Source organism: Ammospiza caudacuta, chromosome 3, assembly GCF_027887145.1.
Source record: "Ammospiza caudacuta isolate bAmmCau1 chromosome 3, bAmmCau1.pri, whole genome shotgun sequence".
NCBI lineage: Eukaryota > Metazoa > Chordata > Aves > Passeriformes > Passerellidae > Ammospiza > Ammospiza caudacuta.
Window position 1 is genome coordinate 550836 of NC_080595.1, and position 16837 is coordinate 567672.

The following is a 16837-nucleotide window of genomic DNA, read 5'->3' on the forward strand; positions in this document are numbered from 1 at the left end:
ATTTATGAAATTATTGCTCCAATGGCTCTTTGAAGGTCTCAAAGCCAGCTGGGGAGAAAAACATCCTTTGTTTTACTAAAACCACAGTGATGATGCAAAATAACTCTTTGATCTATTATATATTTGAAAGCACTAAGCTAAATGCAGACAGTAATTGCTGACAAATCCCAGTAGTAAACAAACCAGTCTCACATTTTACATACTATCAAGAGGCTACAGAATTAATGGTTACAGCCAAAGAAATGTTGACACAGTTGCAGATTAAGCCTTAACATGCTGATCATGTTAAAAATACTGCACAAGAAATATTTTTCCACTTTGTAAAAAGCCAGACTGTTTACATGCGTAAGTGGCTGGAGATTTTGTTGTCTGTGTGTGGTCTCAACATTTCAGTATCATAACCATGAACATAAAGAGAAACAGCATGAAATAACCTATTATACTTACAATCAATGCCAGACTGCAAATATTAGAAGCACTGAGATCTGAGTTTCTGAAAACGAGCATTACAACATACATGTAACTACATACAAAGTTTTTACTTCCGTTTCTACAATATAATAAAAAAATGGAAACAAAGCTTTTCTAAAAGTAAACAGAGGACTCATATTTCACAAAAATTAAGTTTTCTTCCCTTTACACTGCTTAGAAAGGAAAATAAAATTAAGAAATTAAAAATAACAAACATCATCTTCGCTAAAAGCAGTGATTCTGAAACTATGGTCATTTCACTTGCATTGCTTTATCACATGAAATGTATTAAATTACTCTAATTTGTACACAAGTATACATATATCACAGCTCTAGTTCCTAATTGTCTTAAATGTCTAATCTGCTGATTCTTAGCTGATTTTTGCTACAAATTGCTGTTACTAATTTATGTAGGAATCACTGGAAAAATCTCCTGCAACAATTTTTTTTTTCTTTTTGATAAAAAGCAAAGCCTTTCAGAGGAAAGAGCACTGTGAAATCACTAAGAAGATGCTCCCTGTACTACAGGGACACCAATTAGTAGCTTTACTATTCACACACAGCTAAGGAGTGCTAATAGGTAAAGGGCATCAAACTGCCACACCTTCTCATTCCCTAAGTCTAGCAATCAAACATGCAACTTTAAAGGGCAAGTACGCAAAATAAACAAAATATATTTACTTCAATCACTCAATGCAAGAACTCTCAGTATTTTCCACACTAATTGACACTTCCTGCCACAGCCAGCAACAGAAAGCAGAGGCCCTCATCCTTCCAGCATCTATCTCTGAACCTCACTACCCATGGCTGAAATTCCTAAGATTTCAGTGGAAAAAAAAAAAAAGGATTGAAAGTACAAGGTTGTACTGAGAATGCACTTGTCCAAGGGTTTGAGACAGATTTCTGGTCCTATTGTTCATTTGCATATGTGGGAAGGAGAAATAACTTATTAAGTTTTCCCATGTTCATACCCTACTGATAATTTAATACATGAACAGAAAGCAAAGTTCTTCAAAACAGTTTCTTCTCTAAAATTACAGGATTAATGTTAGAACAGAAAACAATCAGGAGCATAACTGATGAACAGAATTAACACTGTGGGATCATTGTAATTCCATTTGGGACACACATCCCTCATGAGGCTGAGTTTCTGTTCCATAAGCTTTTAAGAAAAACAAACATGTCACCGAAAGTCTTTCAAAGTACACTTCCCCAATTAGAGAAGTGATTGAGGAGCCAATAGAAAGGCAATATGTCTGGAGGGTAATTCCCTGCAAACAAACTGTAAATGACCCTTGCAAGGGGTCCTTCTGCGCTTCCTGCAGGAAGCAGCGTGGCTCTGACGCCAGGCAGAAGGGCAGGGCACTATCCCCATGCCACTCCTCAGAGGGCACAAGTGTCCCAGGGGCACAGCCAAGCAGCACTGCAGGATCTCCTGGGCTGTCAGCCTGCCTTCCTGGAGCCTGCCTGCTGGAACCCGTATTTTTGGGTAAATAAAGCATTATGCTGCACATTTCTTCAGTGTGGAATTATTTGTAAACATCCAGCTTTTGCTCCAGTGCAGAAATATTAATAGATTGGTTGAGGACAGCTGCAAACAAAGGAAGGCCTAAGAATTTATTTTGTTCAATGCCAGACTGCAAAATCTTCTGTACAAGTCACAGAGGGAAACTCCAGAACACACAAGCATTCTGTGGCAGATTGCCTTTTTCTTCAGGTACTGGAGTGCTCATTCCAATCCCATCACCTGTTCATGTGCACTCTGTTCCTCAGGAACTTAATGGCAATTTTTTGCATTTTTATGCTTATGATCTGCATTTATCTGCAATTTAAAAACTCATACAGGCTCCCCTGCAATTCACCATCAGTCACACAGGTGACAGCTGATGCCACAGTTACTCCCAGCCCATAGGACACACCTTCCACAGCCTGTTCCATGACCCTGCCACTTTTCCCTTTACACCTTCCCCCTAGGTCTGCCTGATTTTTAAGCCCTTTTACAGTGCTGCTGTAAACATGACAATAACAACAAGGGAGATTTTTGCTGCTGAGAATGAGCCCTCACAGAAGGGAATTTTCACAGTGTTTTCACTTAGTGGAAAAACCTGGAATCCTCACCCATAACACATAGGAACCTCCATCACACAGCCCACAAGAAAACTACAAAGCCTTGCTGGTTTTCACCACACTAGTAAAGTAATGGGTAACACAGCATTTAAACTGAATTCTGTTTTAACAGATTTGGACTAATGTCTAACTACTTTAACATTTAAACAAGTAACATATGGAGACTTTGAGGAAAACCAAAGCATTACTGAGAACACAAGGGAACTAATCCAAACATCTTTAGGGTCACTGAACTGACTTGCAGATGGTCAAATGAGAGAAGTGAGCAAGCCACTTGTTGATCAGGGCCTAAGCACCAAATCTGTGTGGCAGTCCAAAGAGAAAGAAGGGGTATTTCAAAACCAGTACCAGTATGATGGCAGCCAGCAGCAGCAGAGATCATTTGGATTAGGGCACTGCTACAGAGTAGATGCTCTTGGTGAATGAGCTTACCTTCTTAAGTACCATTACCCTGCCTTTTCTGAAACTACCACTTGCATCAAGTTAAAGTCACCAGTATCTCTGTGGATAAAATTCTTGAAGTATTCTCTCCTTCTAAGCTAGTTTCCTATCTGGAGCCCACTGTGAACCTCATGTACTCTATTAGGTTTTAGGAGGCTGTGATCGTCACTGGTACTCCTACCACTTTGTAACAGCTCAAATACCCTAGCCTACTTACAAATCTGGAAATTATCTTTTGCCAGCTTCATTTTCTCTGCTTAGAGTGTGAATGTTGCCTCATAAGGGTAGATTAAAAACAGTTACCTCCCCTTGTCACAGCACAGCTACCAACAAGAGAGCTTTAAGTGACTTTCTAGGTGTACAGCTTGAAATACCGTGATTCCTTGATGCTTGCCTAAGATAAAGAAAGGCAGGTTCTAATGATATCTGAGTATCATTTCACTTCTAAACTTACAATATTTTTTAATTGTATTCTTCACCTCTGGATTTTCCCTTCCCCAAATCTATATCATATTTCAAATAGGAATTTACAATACCAGAATAAATCCCAACAGTACCTACATGCTTAATAATGTAGGCCTCTCCAAAATAGCAACAACAAATGAACCATCTCTAATAACCCTACAGAAAATAGCTTCAAATTAGCAAAGAGTTTTCTGAACTATGTAGAATATGCTGAGCTTCTGTAATTAAATCTCTTTCCAGTTCATAATCAAAAACTACCCCTAGTTGTATCCTCCAAATATTCTACAAATCAAAATTCCTGCCAATTATCAGGGTGAAGGGATATAGACAAAGACACATTTTCCTTAACATTATTTTGTCCTTTGAGGTCATCTCTACACACCACCCCGTTTCCGCCAAACAATAAAAGCAAAATTAAATATTCAGTTCAATTTAATGAACTACACATAAATTGACATATAAACATTTAAAACTAGTGACAAATTCTATCAATTTCCTGAAGACATCCATAAACCAATGTTGCTCTTTTATTCCACACATGGTAGCCAAAGATTTAATCACTGCTCTCTGCTATTCAGCTATTTTATGTTATGCATCAAACTCTATGTAGTCATTGTTTGAGATGAGAATATGTTGTTGTTTGATTGCTCTTTTAAATTATGGGATTAATTTTCAACTTTTGATGTGTCAGGCTTAATCCTATCATCCAAGTTGTTTGTAAATTCCCTGAACCATGGATTGTGACTGTGTCAGTTTAACACCCAGGCAAATGAGAACCAGAGACTTGCAGACAATACCACAGAGGGAATGAATAACTCTTTGTAGGTTTGTTTTCCACTGCTGAAGATTACCTTATTATGGCAGGGCAGCACACTCTGGTCCAGCTCAATGACTCTCCTTCCTATTTTTATGCAATAGGAATGTCAAAATAAAGAAGGGAAAGTTATATTCTGCATGACCCTACTAACTGTCACATCCTAGGATTTTGGCATTGAACAGAGCCTCTTTAATGGCCCAAGAGTTAGCTCTTTCCCAACTCTTAAGTTCAGCAAATATTTTCTGCTCAGATCTATAGGTTGCTCTTCTCTCAGACTTTATCTGCATGATACAAAGCAGGATAAACCACGGCCCTGTATATTTGGTCCATTATGAGTGCTATTAAATCACTGGTATATTCAATGAACAAAGACACTCGTCAGAGATTACAACAGGAGAGCACTGGCTCAAGCTTGAAAGGCTGTATTTAACTATACCTTATATAAACTATTGTTTCACCAGCTGAGTGGTGTCAGATACACCAGGCATTGCACTAATCCTGGAAACTAAGCAGGGATGTGCAAAGAGGACCTTGCACACAGAACAGAGCTTTGTTTGGCTTACTTACCACATAACTTTTTAGAGTAAAATGAGGATAAAATTATTGAAGTAACTTTGACAAACCTCAGTCATCAACGATATGAAAATGCTGAGAAAATGTTCTGTGGCTATGACACATTTTCTTGGGTGGAAACCACTGTGTCATTCTTCCTTATCTCTGTTCCCACTCTCCCTCGAGACTAACAACTGACTATTCTGCAACCAGCTTTGATAAAACATTTTTACTGTGATTCTCCACTTGAATGCTATCTCATATTACACAGCAAGTTACACAGAAAAAGGAATAAAATCTCAGTTTTGCCAAATTCAGGATTTCCTGCAAGAGGATCTGTCTGTAAAACACACCTATAGCAAAACCAGCAAAGAACCCTCAGTGAAGGTCAAAGACTAAAAAGTACAAACCCAAGAAAAATGGCACTTGCCCTTAAGGCTTCATAATGGACGCTACTTCCCTAGCAAAGTGTACACAGCCAAGAGGAAAACACAGTAGTGAAGATTTTGGTTCAAAACGTCAGCACACAATATAGATCACAAACTCTTTTTTCCCAGTTTCCCAGTGAAAAACTTTCAGTTAGTTGCAAACACTGCTGTGTACTAAGAAGGCAGAGCTACCTCTCGTGTAGGCTTCATTCAAAGCCCTGCACTCCCTGGAGCAGGGGAATGAAGAACAGGGGAGCTCCACATGGCAAGGGCCAGACACCAGGGCCTGGCAAGAGCCACCTTCACTCAGCCATCTCTCTGAAGAAATGAACATACACAGCTGACCTGACTCCCATGCCTTATTGAGAGGTGTTCATGCTTTCTGTCCTTTGGCCAAGCAACATCACACAAAGGCAGGAGATGGATTCTGTAAAAAAACAACACCGCACAACAACAGAAGGGCTCAGATGCAGACACACTGTACAGGAATTGTGTTCTGCAGTGAGTTCTCCTCTCTCAATCGTGAGACCTCTTCATTTTGGGGCTTGAATTTCTAAGGGGTTTTTAACATTATTACTCAATTTCTTTATTAGATCTGCAACTGCCTTTCCATTACAACACTGCTTGTGGTAATGAAAATGGTGGAGAGATATTCAGGGGAAAAACAAACACCACCATGCAAACAAGCCATGACTTTCCCATATGTAATTTGCTGACAAAGTTTGTATGACTGATTTTAAAACAGCTAAGAAATCTATCTTACTTCTACCTTTTTTTAAAAATCTTAAGCTAATTTTCAATTCTGATGGGACCATTCTTTTTCAAGCTAGGCAAGTTTTTAACACAAAATAAACTTATGATGTTCATCATCTAAGATAAAATTAATCAGTTGGAAAATAAATGGGAAAAAAGCCCAAGCAGAAGTGAAGATGTAATAAAGAAAAAAAAATAGGAGTTTGCATGTTAAATTTTAAAGCATGAATTACTTAGCCAACATCTATTTATATTAGTCATTACTGTAGCAAGTTTCAATCATACATGTTAGGTGACTTTCTTAAGCATTGTGTGTCAGAAATATTTCCAGTCAAAAAAGAGGGAAACTAGGTAAAGACAAAAATCACCAGTCAAACTCCCAATCATGTAAGAGTCAGTGACACATCCTACACTACCCTACATTCAAATCCTTGGTGAGAACCTTTTTCTGCCTTATAACATAAAATCATCCCCATGCAACAGGGTTTTTTCATATTTCTATTTTAATTCACCCATCCTTTCACAGTCCCTGGGGAATCACAAGTCAGCAATGCAGAGGATTTAATTGTCCTTGTTTCACACTGGAATTAAAATCCATTTATATTTTATTATTTGGCTGTATTCCTTTTCCATATTTTCCCAACCTAACTTCCTTACACACTGACATTACAGACAAACACAATACATTAAAAACACAGATAAACTGGACTGAGAAAGACCATTTATGGAATGAATTAGCATGTCCTCAGTTAAGCTACAGCATGCTACCAATATACTTCTACAGGCTCTGATCCAAAACACATTGACTCCAGTGAGGTTTGGGCCAGATCCACTGCAAAAAGAACTTAATTCGGTAGTGGTAAATTAAATCCAAAACGTATAATTTGATTAGAAATCACTTCAAGTAACGCTGTGAAGAATGTTGGTGACTGCTTCACAGCTCATAAAGATTTTAGTTCTTAAACTATTATTAAAAGAAGTCTGGAATTCCAATTTTTTCCAACCACACTGTCGCACTTAATTGGGCAGCTGTCAACTGTTAGAAAATAACTGCAGCATCATCTCTTTTAGAAGAACTAGTGTGGGAAGTGAAACACTTCACGGGAGCTGAACTTTCTGGAGTCATGGTAATGAATCTGTTTTCATCAGGTGACCATGAGTCACCGTTTTATCAGCAGTTTAAAGGGTTTTCACAAGAGCTGAGCGTCATAGGTGCCCGTGCACAGCCATGACTGCAGCACAACAATTAAACAGGGGCCATGTGCTCTGGTACCATTATTTAAGGAAAAGTCTGGCTTCTGACTCAAGAAAAATACTGCAAAGTCATGGCTGAGTAAGCTCTGCAGGGAGCACAAAATGTCCCCAAACTGGAACACAAAATGTCCAGAAACAAAGCTTTTCTTTGAGAATTGAAACTAAGAAATAATTTTGCTATTAAAAATAGATGCCTTTTAAGGAAGTTGTGAACTACACGGATTAACCATCAGTAAAGAATGAAAACGTGTTGTCAGTCACTCTTTTCTCATTTACTCCACAGTCTTGTCAGAATACACTCTTACACCAAATATTCAGATAGCTCCCACATACTAGAATCCATCTACATTGTCCAAAAGGAGAGGATACATGACAAATTACCAAAAAATATTATAATAAATATTCATTATCATACCATCAAGAACAAAATCTGCCTTTGCCCATCATGAAACTGTTTGTACCAGGTGGTACATGAAACATGGCTCTCTCTACCTCCCAGCCTACTAACCTCCATCTGAACCCAGTGGAAAGAATTGAAGAATGTCACCTACAGTGTAAGCTGAAGCCTCTCCCAGGACCTAAAGACACTTGGTGACCCCACACAGCATCGCTGCTAAGCCCTCATGTTTTGCTGGACTCAGGGAAATTCAAGTCTCCTTCCAAGTTTCCCATCCTTTCTTCCTTCAGGGCTGGACTCTGGGGTCAAGCAGGCAGCACCACCAGGATCTCCACAAAGCCAACAGTGGAGGTGTAAAACCTGGCAGTGCTGGTCAGAAATAAAGCACATGGCAAATATCATGGAATTTACATCTTTGAATTAATTAGATTTAAAAAAACCCCCCACATTACGTAGTATGGTGGGTATTTAGAATCCCATATCACTGCCCCAGCAGTATAGTGCTCACAGTTAGCAAAAAACCTGATTTTCATGTACAAGTGGTACTTTAAAAACTAATCAGATTTGAACTACCAAAAGTAGTAATGCAAGTTGAATGATCCTTTTATTCCTTATTTGAAGTGATCCCCATGAAAGCAGTGTTTCCACTATTATTGTTTATCCCTCTGGCTTCTTATTCATTTCTCCTTCTGCTAGCACTTTAATCTCTCAACTCTTCATCCACTCATCATTTCCCTAGGCTTGAAAATTAATCCTCTGAGGTCAGTGAGGAAACTTCCATTGACTCCAAGAGATTTAGAATTATATTGTACACCTAATTTTCCTCCCCCTTCTACCTCCCAACTTCCTCTTTTGTTTCTTCTGGAACTTATTTACTCATCCCTTTAGCTGTTCCATATCTGGTCCCATAAAATTGGGAATTTACTGGAGCATTAAGAAAGAGAACTAAATAGATGTCCCTCCAGCCATTATTATTGTTTGCACTTCCTATTCTAAGTCACATTCCCTCCTGCCCCTTTTTCATCATCTTCTTTAAGACTTCTAAGCCCTTTTAGACAAGTGTCCCATATTATCTGTGTATACAGAAACAAATATGACAGTGAGTGAAGTGTGATGCTACTTGATAATGCCAATTTCAACCACCTGTATTTCCAGCTGTTCTGAGCAATACCACTTCAGGAAAGTTCCATCTCTAGAAAACCACTATTTAATGGTTAACGTAACCATTTCTTAGTTTTTAAAGACCCAAACAGCAAATATAAGAACACACAATACTTGTAAAACTCAACAACCCTTAATCTGTTTAGAGAACACCAGCACCTCGGTTTTAGATTTAGAATACTTTAGAAAATTCTATTTAAATCACAGAAACCTAATCTTAGCATGTTTCTATTGAAACATTTGAGTACTCCAACCACAGGAATTTCACATAAAAATATCTTCATTTTGCAGTGAAGGGGAAAAGAAATGAACATCAGATACTGTATTTATTGGTTAATTTAACTAAGTACTCTCAAAAAAGACTAATTCTCAAACCAAAACTCAGAATGCTAACACACTCACAACTATGTACACAAAAAAGCAGCTGCAGAATCAGTCTCATAACTCTGAGCAGTCACATTATATAAAAATTTACTTTAAATATAAACAGCATTCCTTATCCTTGCTCTCCACTTGAGAGCACTGCACTCCTGTATCTGTGGACTTAATATAGAAGTAAACATATCTGTTATCCCTAATCACTCACTAGATCGGATAAGAGATAAATAAAAAAGCAGGTAAGAAAACCTACTCATCTCCAGAGTTGTTTTCTCTCCAAACAACTCCCAAGAAGAAGAAAACACATCAATTTCTCACAAAAATATTCTGGCTTAATGTTATATTTACAGGAATATAGATCAGCTAACTCAATGGACTTTTTCACAGAAATGTGCACTTTAGTCTGCCAAGCCCTTCGAGATGTCACCAAGAATCATCCAGATGGGCACAACTGGTGGAGAAATCTTTGCCAATGTACTGTCACTGTATTACATTTCAGCTGGTGGCTAAAAAAAGAAAACATTGCAAATATCATAATTAAGTCTCATCTTGTTTTTCCACACCCAAGCCAACCCACAGGTGTGTGAGCAGACCCCAGAATGGCCCAGCCAGGGCTGTCAGTCCATACTGGGACACTGTCTGACAGGAACAGGGCTTTCCACTTCCTTCTACCTGCTCTTCCAGCCTATAATGTGTTCTCTTGCTACACACATTTTCTTTCATGGAGCACTCCTAAGTTCAAAAGACAGATGTTAGGATGCCTTTGGTTTTAAGTCAGTTTCTTAATGATTACATTAAGATCCATCAATGTAAAAAAACAAAGTATACAAACTGATCACATTATGATCCCACTGTCATCTTCCTGTCCAATCTACCCAGTATTTCCATCTTTGCCCCCAATATAAAACCAAAAGTGTTGCTTGCTGTTTCAAATGAACTTGCCACTTAAATCAAGCAAAAAATTTGTAGGAAGGATCAAAAAAGTCACATAAACGTCCAGCATGCAGTAATTTAAATTGGTAACAAGGAGCAACAAGGCTGAAAAATCAATTGCCGAGTGAGCTGGATGACCAGAGGGAACACTAAAACTACAATGATCTTAATCCAAGGCCTACAAATTGGAGACAGAACAGTGCTCCAAGTAGGAAACAAAGCAAAAAAAAAAAAAAAAAAAAAAAAAAAAAAGCTTTCCTTTGAGCTGAGCTATTGAAATGCAGTAACAAGTTACTCTTCTGTCTTTGGCAAATGAACAAATTGCAGAAAACAGTAAATGAAATTTTTCTATTGAAGCCATAAAAATTACTATATTTAGTTCTGCAGCTTGGCATGAATAAAGTCAATTTACACAATTCTGGAAGAGGAATTCTTTCTACTTTGTCCAAAGTTTTAAGCAAGGCCCTAGTGATATTATTTTTCAAATCCATATAGAGTTCAAGATTTTGCTTTAAGCCTCACCAATTAAAGATTTATTTCTCAGAACAGCAATAAAATATTTTAGCAACACACAGAGAAAGATTAATTAAATTCATATGGTGGGGGTATTTTACCATGCAATGCTTATGAAATATCAATATAAAATAGAAAACTGATGATCAGATTAACTTGCATAAAATATTATCCATTGCAAATCACAAGACTATATCATCCAGCTGCTTGGTAGGTGAAGAATGTGTGTTTAGGACCTAATGTAGTTTCTATATTAAGGTTTAAAGTTACTTTACTGCATCAATTAGTTTATTTCGATCTCTAAACGCCCCGTAAAGCCAAATTTAGGCTCGCCTCTCAAAAACAGGCCAACTGCTCCCTCCTCTGGAAGTCACCGACCATTGCACCGGGGTGCCGAGATGTGCAGATAAAACGCGCATCAATCAGAAGCTAAATTAAACAAATTAGAGGGGGTTTCCACTAAATTACTTGATAGTCGGCTAAGATTTGACAGACTGATAACCTGCACTTTTCATTCTCTTACCAGAAAGATTCACATATTCAAGTTCACAAAATCTAAAAGCTTAAAAGTAGAGAATGTAGAAGACAAGGTGAGGCACCTGAAACATGGAATCATGGGGTGGTTTGGGTTCAAAGGGACCTTAGAAACCATCCCTCCTCCAGTTCTAACGTCCTGCCAGGGCCAGGGACACCCTCCACTAGACCAGGTCAGGCTGGATGGGGCTCTGAGTGGCCTTGGACACTTCAAGGGATGGGGCATCCACAACCTCTCTGGGCTACCTGTTCCAGTTATCACCACCCTCACAAGGAAGAATTTCTTCCTAAAATCTAATCTAAACCTACTCTCCTTCAGTTTAAAGCCATTCCCCTTTTCCTTGTCACTACATGCTCTAGGAAATAGCCCCTTTACACCTTTCTTGTAAGCTCCTTTCAGGTACTGGAAGGCCACAATTAGGTCACCCTGAAGCCCTCTCCAGGCTGAACAACCCCAATTCTCTCAGCCTTTCCTCACAGGAGAGGGGCTCCATCTTCATGTCCCTCCTGTGGGCTTGCTCCAACACATTTGTCCTGAACATTTTCAGACTCAGTAAAATACTTCCATAAGGGAATCTAAAATAAAGAAGAGAGTATTCTTTGTACTCTGCCTGCAGTGACAAGTAGGAATAGTTTTAATGGAGAATCTATTGCATGGGGATCTTCTGTGCAAAACTTACCTGAAAGCTGAAAAGTCTTAAAAAATGAAATACAAATCCAGTGTATTTAAAGAAGCAAAACTTGACAAACAAAATCCGTGACCTAATAAGTAAAATGTTAATCTGTGCACAAAGTGAATTTCAATCAGGTCAAGGTAAAGTTAATTTTCAGCACTTGGTACATGCAAAACCTTAAAAACTTACTCTCATTTCTCACCCACTGTAAGAAAGAAAAAGTTGCATTCCATATTATCATTTTCAAAAGCTTTATCTGTGATATTCCTACCTACAGAAATGCTCAATGAGAACCTAGCCTTGGTCAGGCAGTCGGGGATGCAAAACTCAGTGACTTCAAGGTCCATGCTGAATACCATTTACACATCCTTGCTAAATAATGAAGCTGTAATGATGCAGGTCAGAAACCAAGAGTCTGCAGGCTTTATATGGAGTAAAGACATGCCAACTCACACCACTTTTTTTTATTGGGCACTTACATGAATATTGATGATATCAAGAGTTCTCAGCTGAGAAAAGCAATGCCTTCAGCCTCAGCTCCTGTTGTTATCCCCATCAGTGGTGCACAGACTCAGAGTATCAGCTAACATGTGCTCAGAATCAAATATATTTCTCCTCTAAGTCCCTCTATCAACTCAGCAGCAGTGAATAACATGATACTGTTAGCCTTCTGGAGGTTTACAGTCCTGTTAAATAGTAAAAATATAAAGCAAACATGCCACTAAATGACAGCGGTTTTTCTTGGAAAAGAACACGCAACACACAAAAATTAAATGCTTGGTCTTCTCATTAAACAGGTTGGTTACCCACAAAACCAAGTTTTGACAGCTTCCACAGCCTGATCACTCAGGAAGGATTTTGTAGCTGCCCTCCAAAAACTTCCAAGCAGACCCACAGAAGAAAAATCTGCTGTGTTATGAAAACTCCTGGAAAAACACTTCCAAGAGAATAATATGTTGTGCTAATCACAATTAGGTTTATTTATTGATTAGCTAGTATAGTCACAGTAGTAGAATTATGAAGTGTTATGTTTACCACAGAATGTTTTGAAAAGTTTTGCTTTTCAGTTCATAACTAAAAGTCTGAGACTGTTTGCAAAATGAACTTCAATAGCATTTTATTACACATGAAACAATCCCTGAAAATGGAAAAAGAGGCAGAAAAGAAACAAATAAATTAATACTTTAGGAACATTGCTACAACTTAAACCAGGAACCCTCAGAACTGGGAAGTACATAAATAGCATTACAAGATCACAGTAAGAAAAGAACCCACCCAAAAATTTACTTCAGGTAGCAAAATAGTGTTTTATTGAGAATTCATGCAGTTTCTAATTCTCACTGCACAACTGATCACTTTTAGTCACAGCCTTTTAATTCTCAGCTGACCCCAGACACACTCTGCCATGATACAGCAGCAATTCCAAGTTTGCTTCCAGAGGGAGAGAAAAGCTCATATAAGGTATGCTACCATGACCAGAAACCTGAAGGATGCACTTTTAGTAACAACAGACACATTCTAATCAGTGTTACAGATTTATTATTTTTAAGCTATGACATTCTGCTTACCTTAATGACAAATTTGTTGGATGCCATGATAGGTCAGTGGAAGCTGGTCCTATAAAGAAACCAATTAAAAGTGATCTCTACAGAAATTGAGACTGAATTTCACATCTGTGGCCCATTCCTTCATGACTACTGTTCTTCAAACCGTACACTCTGATTTTAAAAAAACAAGGAAAATTCTTGTTTAAAGGACAATTACTTAGCTACCTGTGTTGGTTTAATTGAACCTCACAGGAAATACAAACTTAGAACTCTTTCAAGTAAGAAAATATAGCTTTTGGCTCACCTGGTATCCATCCATACACGTTATATATATTTAAAATTCTATATTACACACATAAAGCAGCATAACCCAACTCCTATGGTGGTTGCACAAAAGTAAAGTGAACTTTGGACTTCCTCCTCCCTTGCTTATCCCAAACAGGACCTAAATCACTCAATTTGGGATCCTAAGTGAAAACATTAAAAATTGAGGAATGTGTACACATTTCTCATTGCATACTTCAAATCATAAGTACTGTGAGAGAGCTGTCAAATTTCGGGACCCAAGTCAGGTTGGGAATACGTGTTTCTGTCAGGCACTACACTTACATGTTTCAAAATGCAATTGTTATCACTGTTTGACTTCAAAAAAGTGCAAAACAAGATAAACACCCACTTTAAAATTACATGGTGTAGCACAGGTGATTTTAAACAGTCCTGCACACAGAAGCTGGAACACCATCATGCCTTGTGCCATGCTGCTATCATTCTCCCTTGCACCAAATAGCCCTGGAAACGTCTCCATTTAATCTGATAAAATCCGGACAACTTTACTGATGGCAATTTTGAGAAACACAGTGGAAGGAACAGAGCTCTGGACCACTTGAAACATCCTAGTTCAGTTCAGTCATGTAGTAAATTCAGCTGAACTTACCCTGGATCACTCATTTCTTTCTGGTAGCAATTTACTTTCCAGAATAATACTGTTGCAACATGTCTGCTACTACTCGTGTGAGAACTGCTGGCAGGCAGCAATCCCCTCCAAATACAATTTACAAAATAATAGAAGAAAAACATAAAAAGGAAAAGGACGCACAAGAAAAGTTAGCTTTGGTTCAGTTTGCTCTTCCTGGGAGTAAGCTGACTTTGGGAGTTTGCCAACTACCCCATTCTTTGCACTGACCACACAGATAAGACAAAGGAAACAGAGCAGACAGACAAAATGTAAGCAAATCCGCAGAACACAAAAAGGAAAATATTTTATGTGTGAACCATCAGGGAAATCACTGAAGTGACATAGGTGAAAAAATACTCAATACGAAGGCATCAGAAGATGAGGAAAACCACTCATCAATTGTTCAAGAAAAAAACAACAACTAGTCCCGAAACAACTAACTCCAAAATACTTTGCCATTTCCTGTGTTTAAAAAAAACACTAAACACCAAAAACACAGATCTGTTACAACTGCTACTGTTAGACAGCAAGATTCTGTCTCATGGAATGCTTTTTGTGTTGCAAACCTCTAAAGTAAGCGTCACATAAGGACATATGAAGTTAAGCAAATATGGCAGAAAAACTCCTCACAAGACTATATATACATATATATATGTGTGTGTACAAAAAACAAGTCCTGATGTGGGATGTGTAGTACTCCAAGGCCTAAAATGTTGATACAACCTGTGCATGAAGACATGATTTAGAATGAAACACATAGGTTGCCTGTAGCTAGAGTGAGACACATTTAAAAATAATGTGGCAGAATATCTTTCTTTCCTAAATTTGAGTCAAATGGAGCAGTGGAGTCTCCGGAGAAGCCAGAAAACACGGTGACCCAGAGAGCAAGCTCAGGTGTCCTCTGCCAGCTGATGATCAGCATCTTACCTTAGCAAAGCAGCTTCCTGTGGTGAGCAAATGCAGAGCTCGGAGGGAGGAGGAACTGAAAACTCCTGGCACACACTTGGAGATACAGCAGCAAGCTTCACACACGGCCCATGCCCAGGTGAGGAGAGGGGGCACCTGAGGACGGCAGAAACAAACAAGCACTCACTAAGGAACTCTGTAGGGTAAGTTGATATTAACTATTTTTGTAGTATGAAATGAACTATCACAACATAAAAAAAACCTTTCCCGTCCAGCAATAGTCAGTTTCCAGGAGTGGATCCTAAGCTTGGGGTGAGCAGTGCAATGCTCAGCTATTCACATATCCCCTAAAGCATCCCCAGTGCTGAAAAGACACACCACAATCTTCCCATTTGCCATGCAGGATTTCTATGCCCACTGCTGCCAATTACTCCACTTAGCCCTTGAAAAATACTCTTCCAGCCAGTCAGCGCCTTTTCCCCTCATTGTTGTTCACACTCCTTCAATTACAAACTGCCCATTCACCTTTAAGGCTCAATAAGTCAGTTTCCAAAACATGACCCAGTCACCACAGAACTACCTAGAACTAGAGGGAAGAGAGGTTCGGAGGAGCACCAGAGAGCCACAAACAGGCACTACTATCTTTTTTAACTTTTGTGGAACAGCTGAATGCAATTAACACTGAAAAATTACTATAGAATTTAAAAATTATACTCCTTTCTGCGTGAAGATCAGACATTAAATACTTGTCTTTTGGCTACAGTCAAAAACTCTGCAACTATAAACGAAATTGAAAACAAACCCATTCAATAACAAATGAATATAAAACGAGATATCCTTGACTGACTGCATGAGTAGAGAGAAGAGTGAACACAGGAGAAGTGTATTCACAGGAGTATTTCTTGTACTTACAGGAGTGAATACAGAAAAGCGACTACAGGAAAGCAGAAGAGCTAAGGAAAAGCGGAGGTCAGGGAACAAAGTTATTTGAACTTGTTTTGGCCGGGGCACTTCTGCCCGCCCACAGGAAGCCTCAGACGGCTGAGTGAAGGTGTAAGGCGGAGTGGCTACAGTAGCAGGTATGCAAGGAAGAAAAATCAGAGATATATACACGTATTTTTCTGCCTGGCCAGGCTGGGCGGGGGTGAGGAACGGGACAGAGCGGCTGAGGCGACGCCGGAGGCGGCGGTTGAGGCAGGCTCTGAGGCAGGCTCGGTGGGAGCCGGCCGGCCGGTACCACCGCCAAAGTCCCGGGTGCCCGAGCCTCCCCTCAGAGGTTAAACCGAGGACAGGCGCAAAGCCAAAGCCCAAGGCACAACCACGACAGCCGGGCGGCATTAAGTAGCCGCGTCCGTACCCCTCCCCACGCCGTGCCCGCCTCCCGCCGCTCCTCTGCCCTACCCAAAATGGCCGCGCCCGTCGCTGCCGCCCGCCCCGCGCTGCCCGCACGCAAAATGGCCGCCGGCGGCTGAGGCGGGCCGCGCCGCCAGTGAGGCTGCGCGCGGCTAATGGCGGGCGAGGGGGGCGGTGC

The 16837-nt window shown here is 39.5% G+C and overlaps 1 protein-coding gene across 3 annotated transcripts in view; it reads right to left on the reverse strand.

The window, feature by feature from the left end:
- Positions 1 to 16593, reverse strand: part of SLX4IP (SLX4 interacting protein) — a 69740-nt gene extending 53147 nt beyond the window's left edge. For 2 of the 3 annotated variants that reach the window (XM_058801990.1, XM_058801988.1), the window contains exons 1-3: positions 16418 to 16593; positions 15328 to 15462; positions 13467 to 13515 (exon numbers count right to left, since the gene is read on the reverse strand). In XM_058801990.1, coding sequence (XP_058657973.1) covers positions 13467 to 13493 — 27 coding nt within the window. In that variant the 5' untranslated portion in view covers positions 13494 to 13515; positions 15328 to 15462; positions 16418 to 16593. Of the gene's footprint in view, positions 1 to 13466; positions 13516 to 15327; positions 15463 to 16218; positions 16276 to 16417 lie in introns of those variants that run through there. The other variant, XM_058801989.1, reaches the window with a different exon arrangement.
- Between the last annotated feature and the right edge of the window lie 244 nt (positions 16594 to 16837).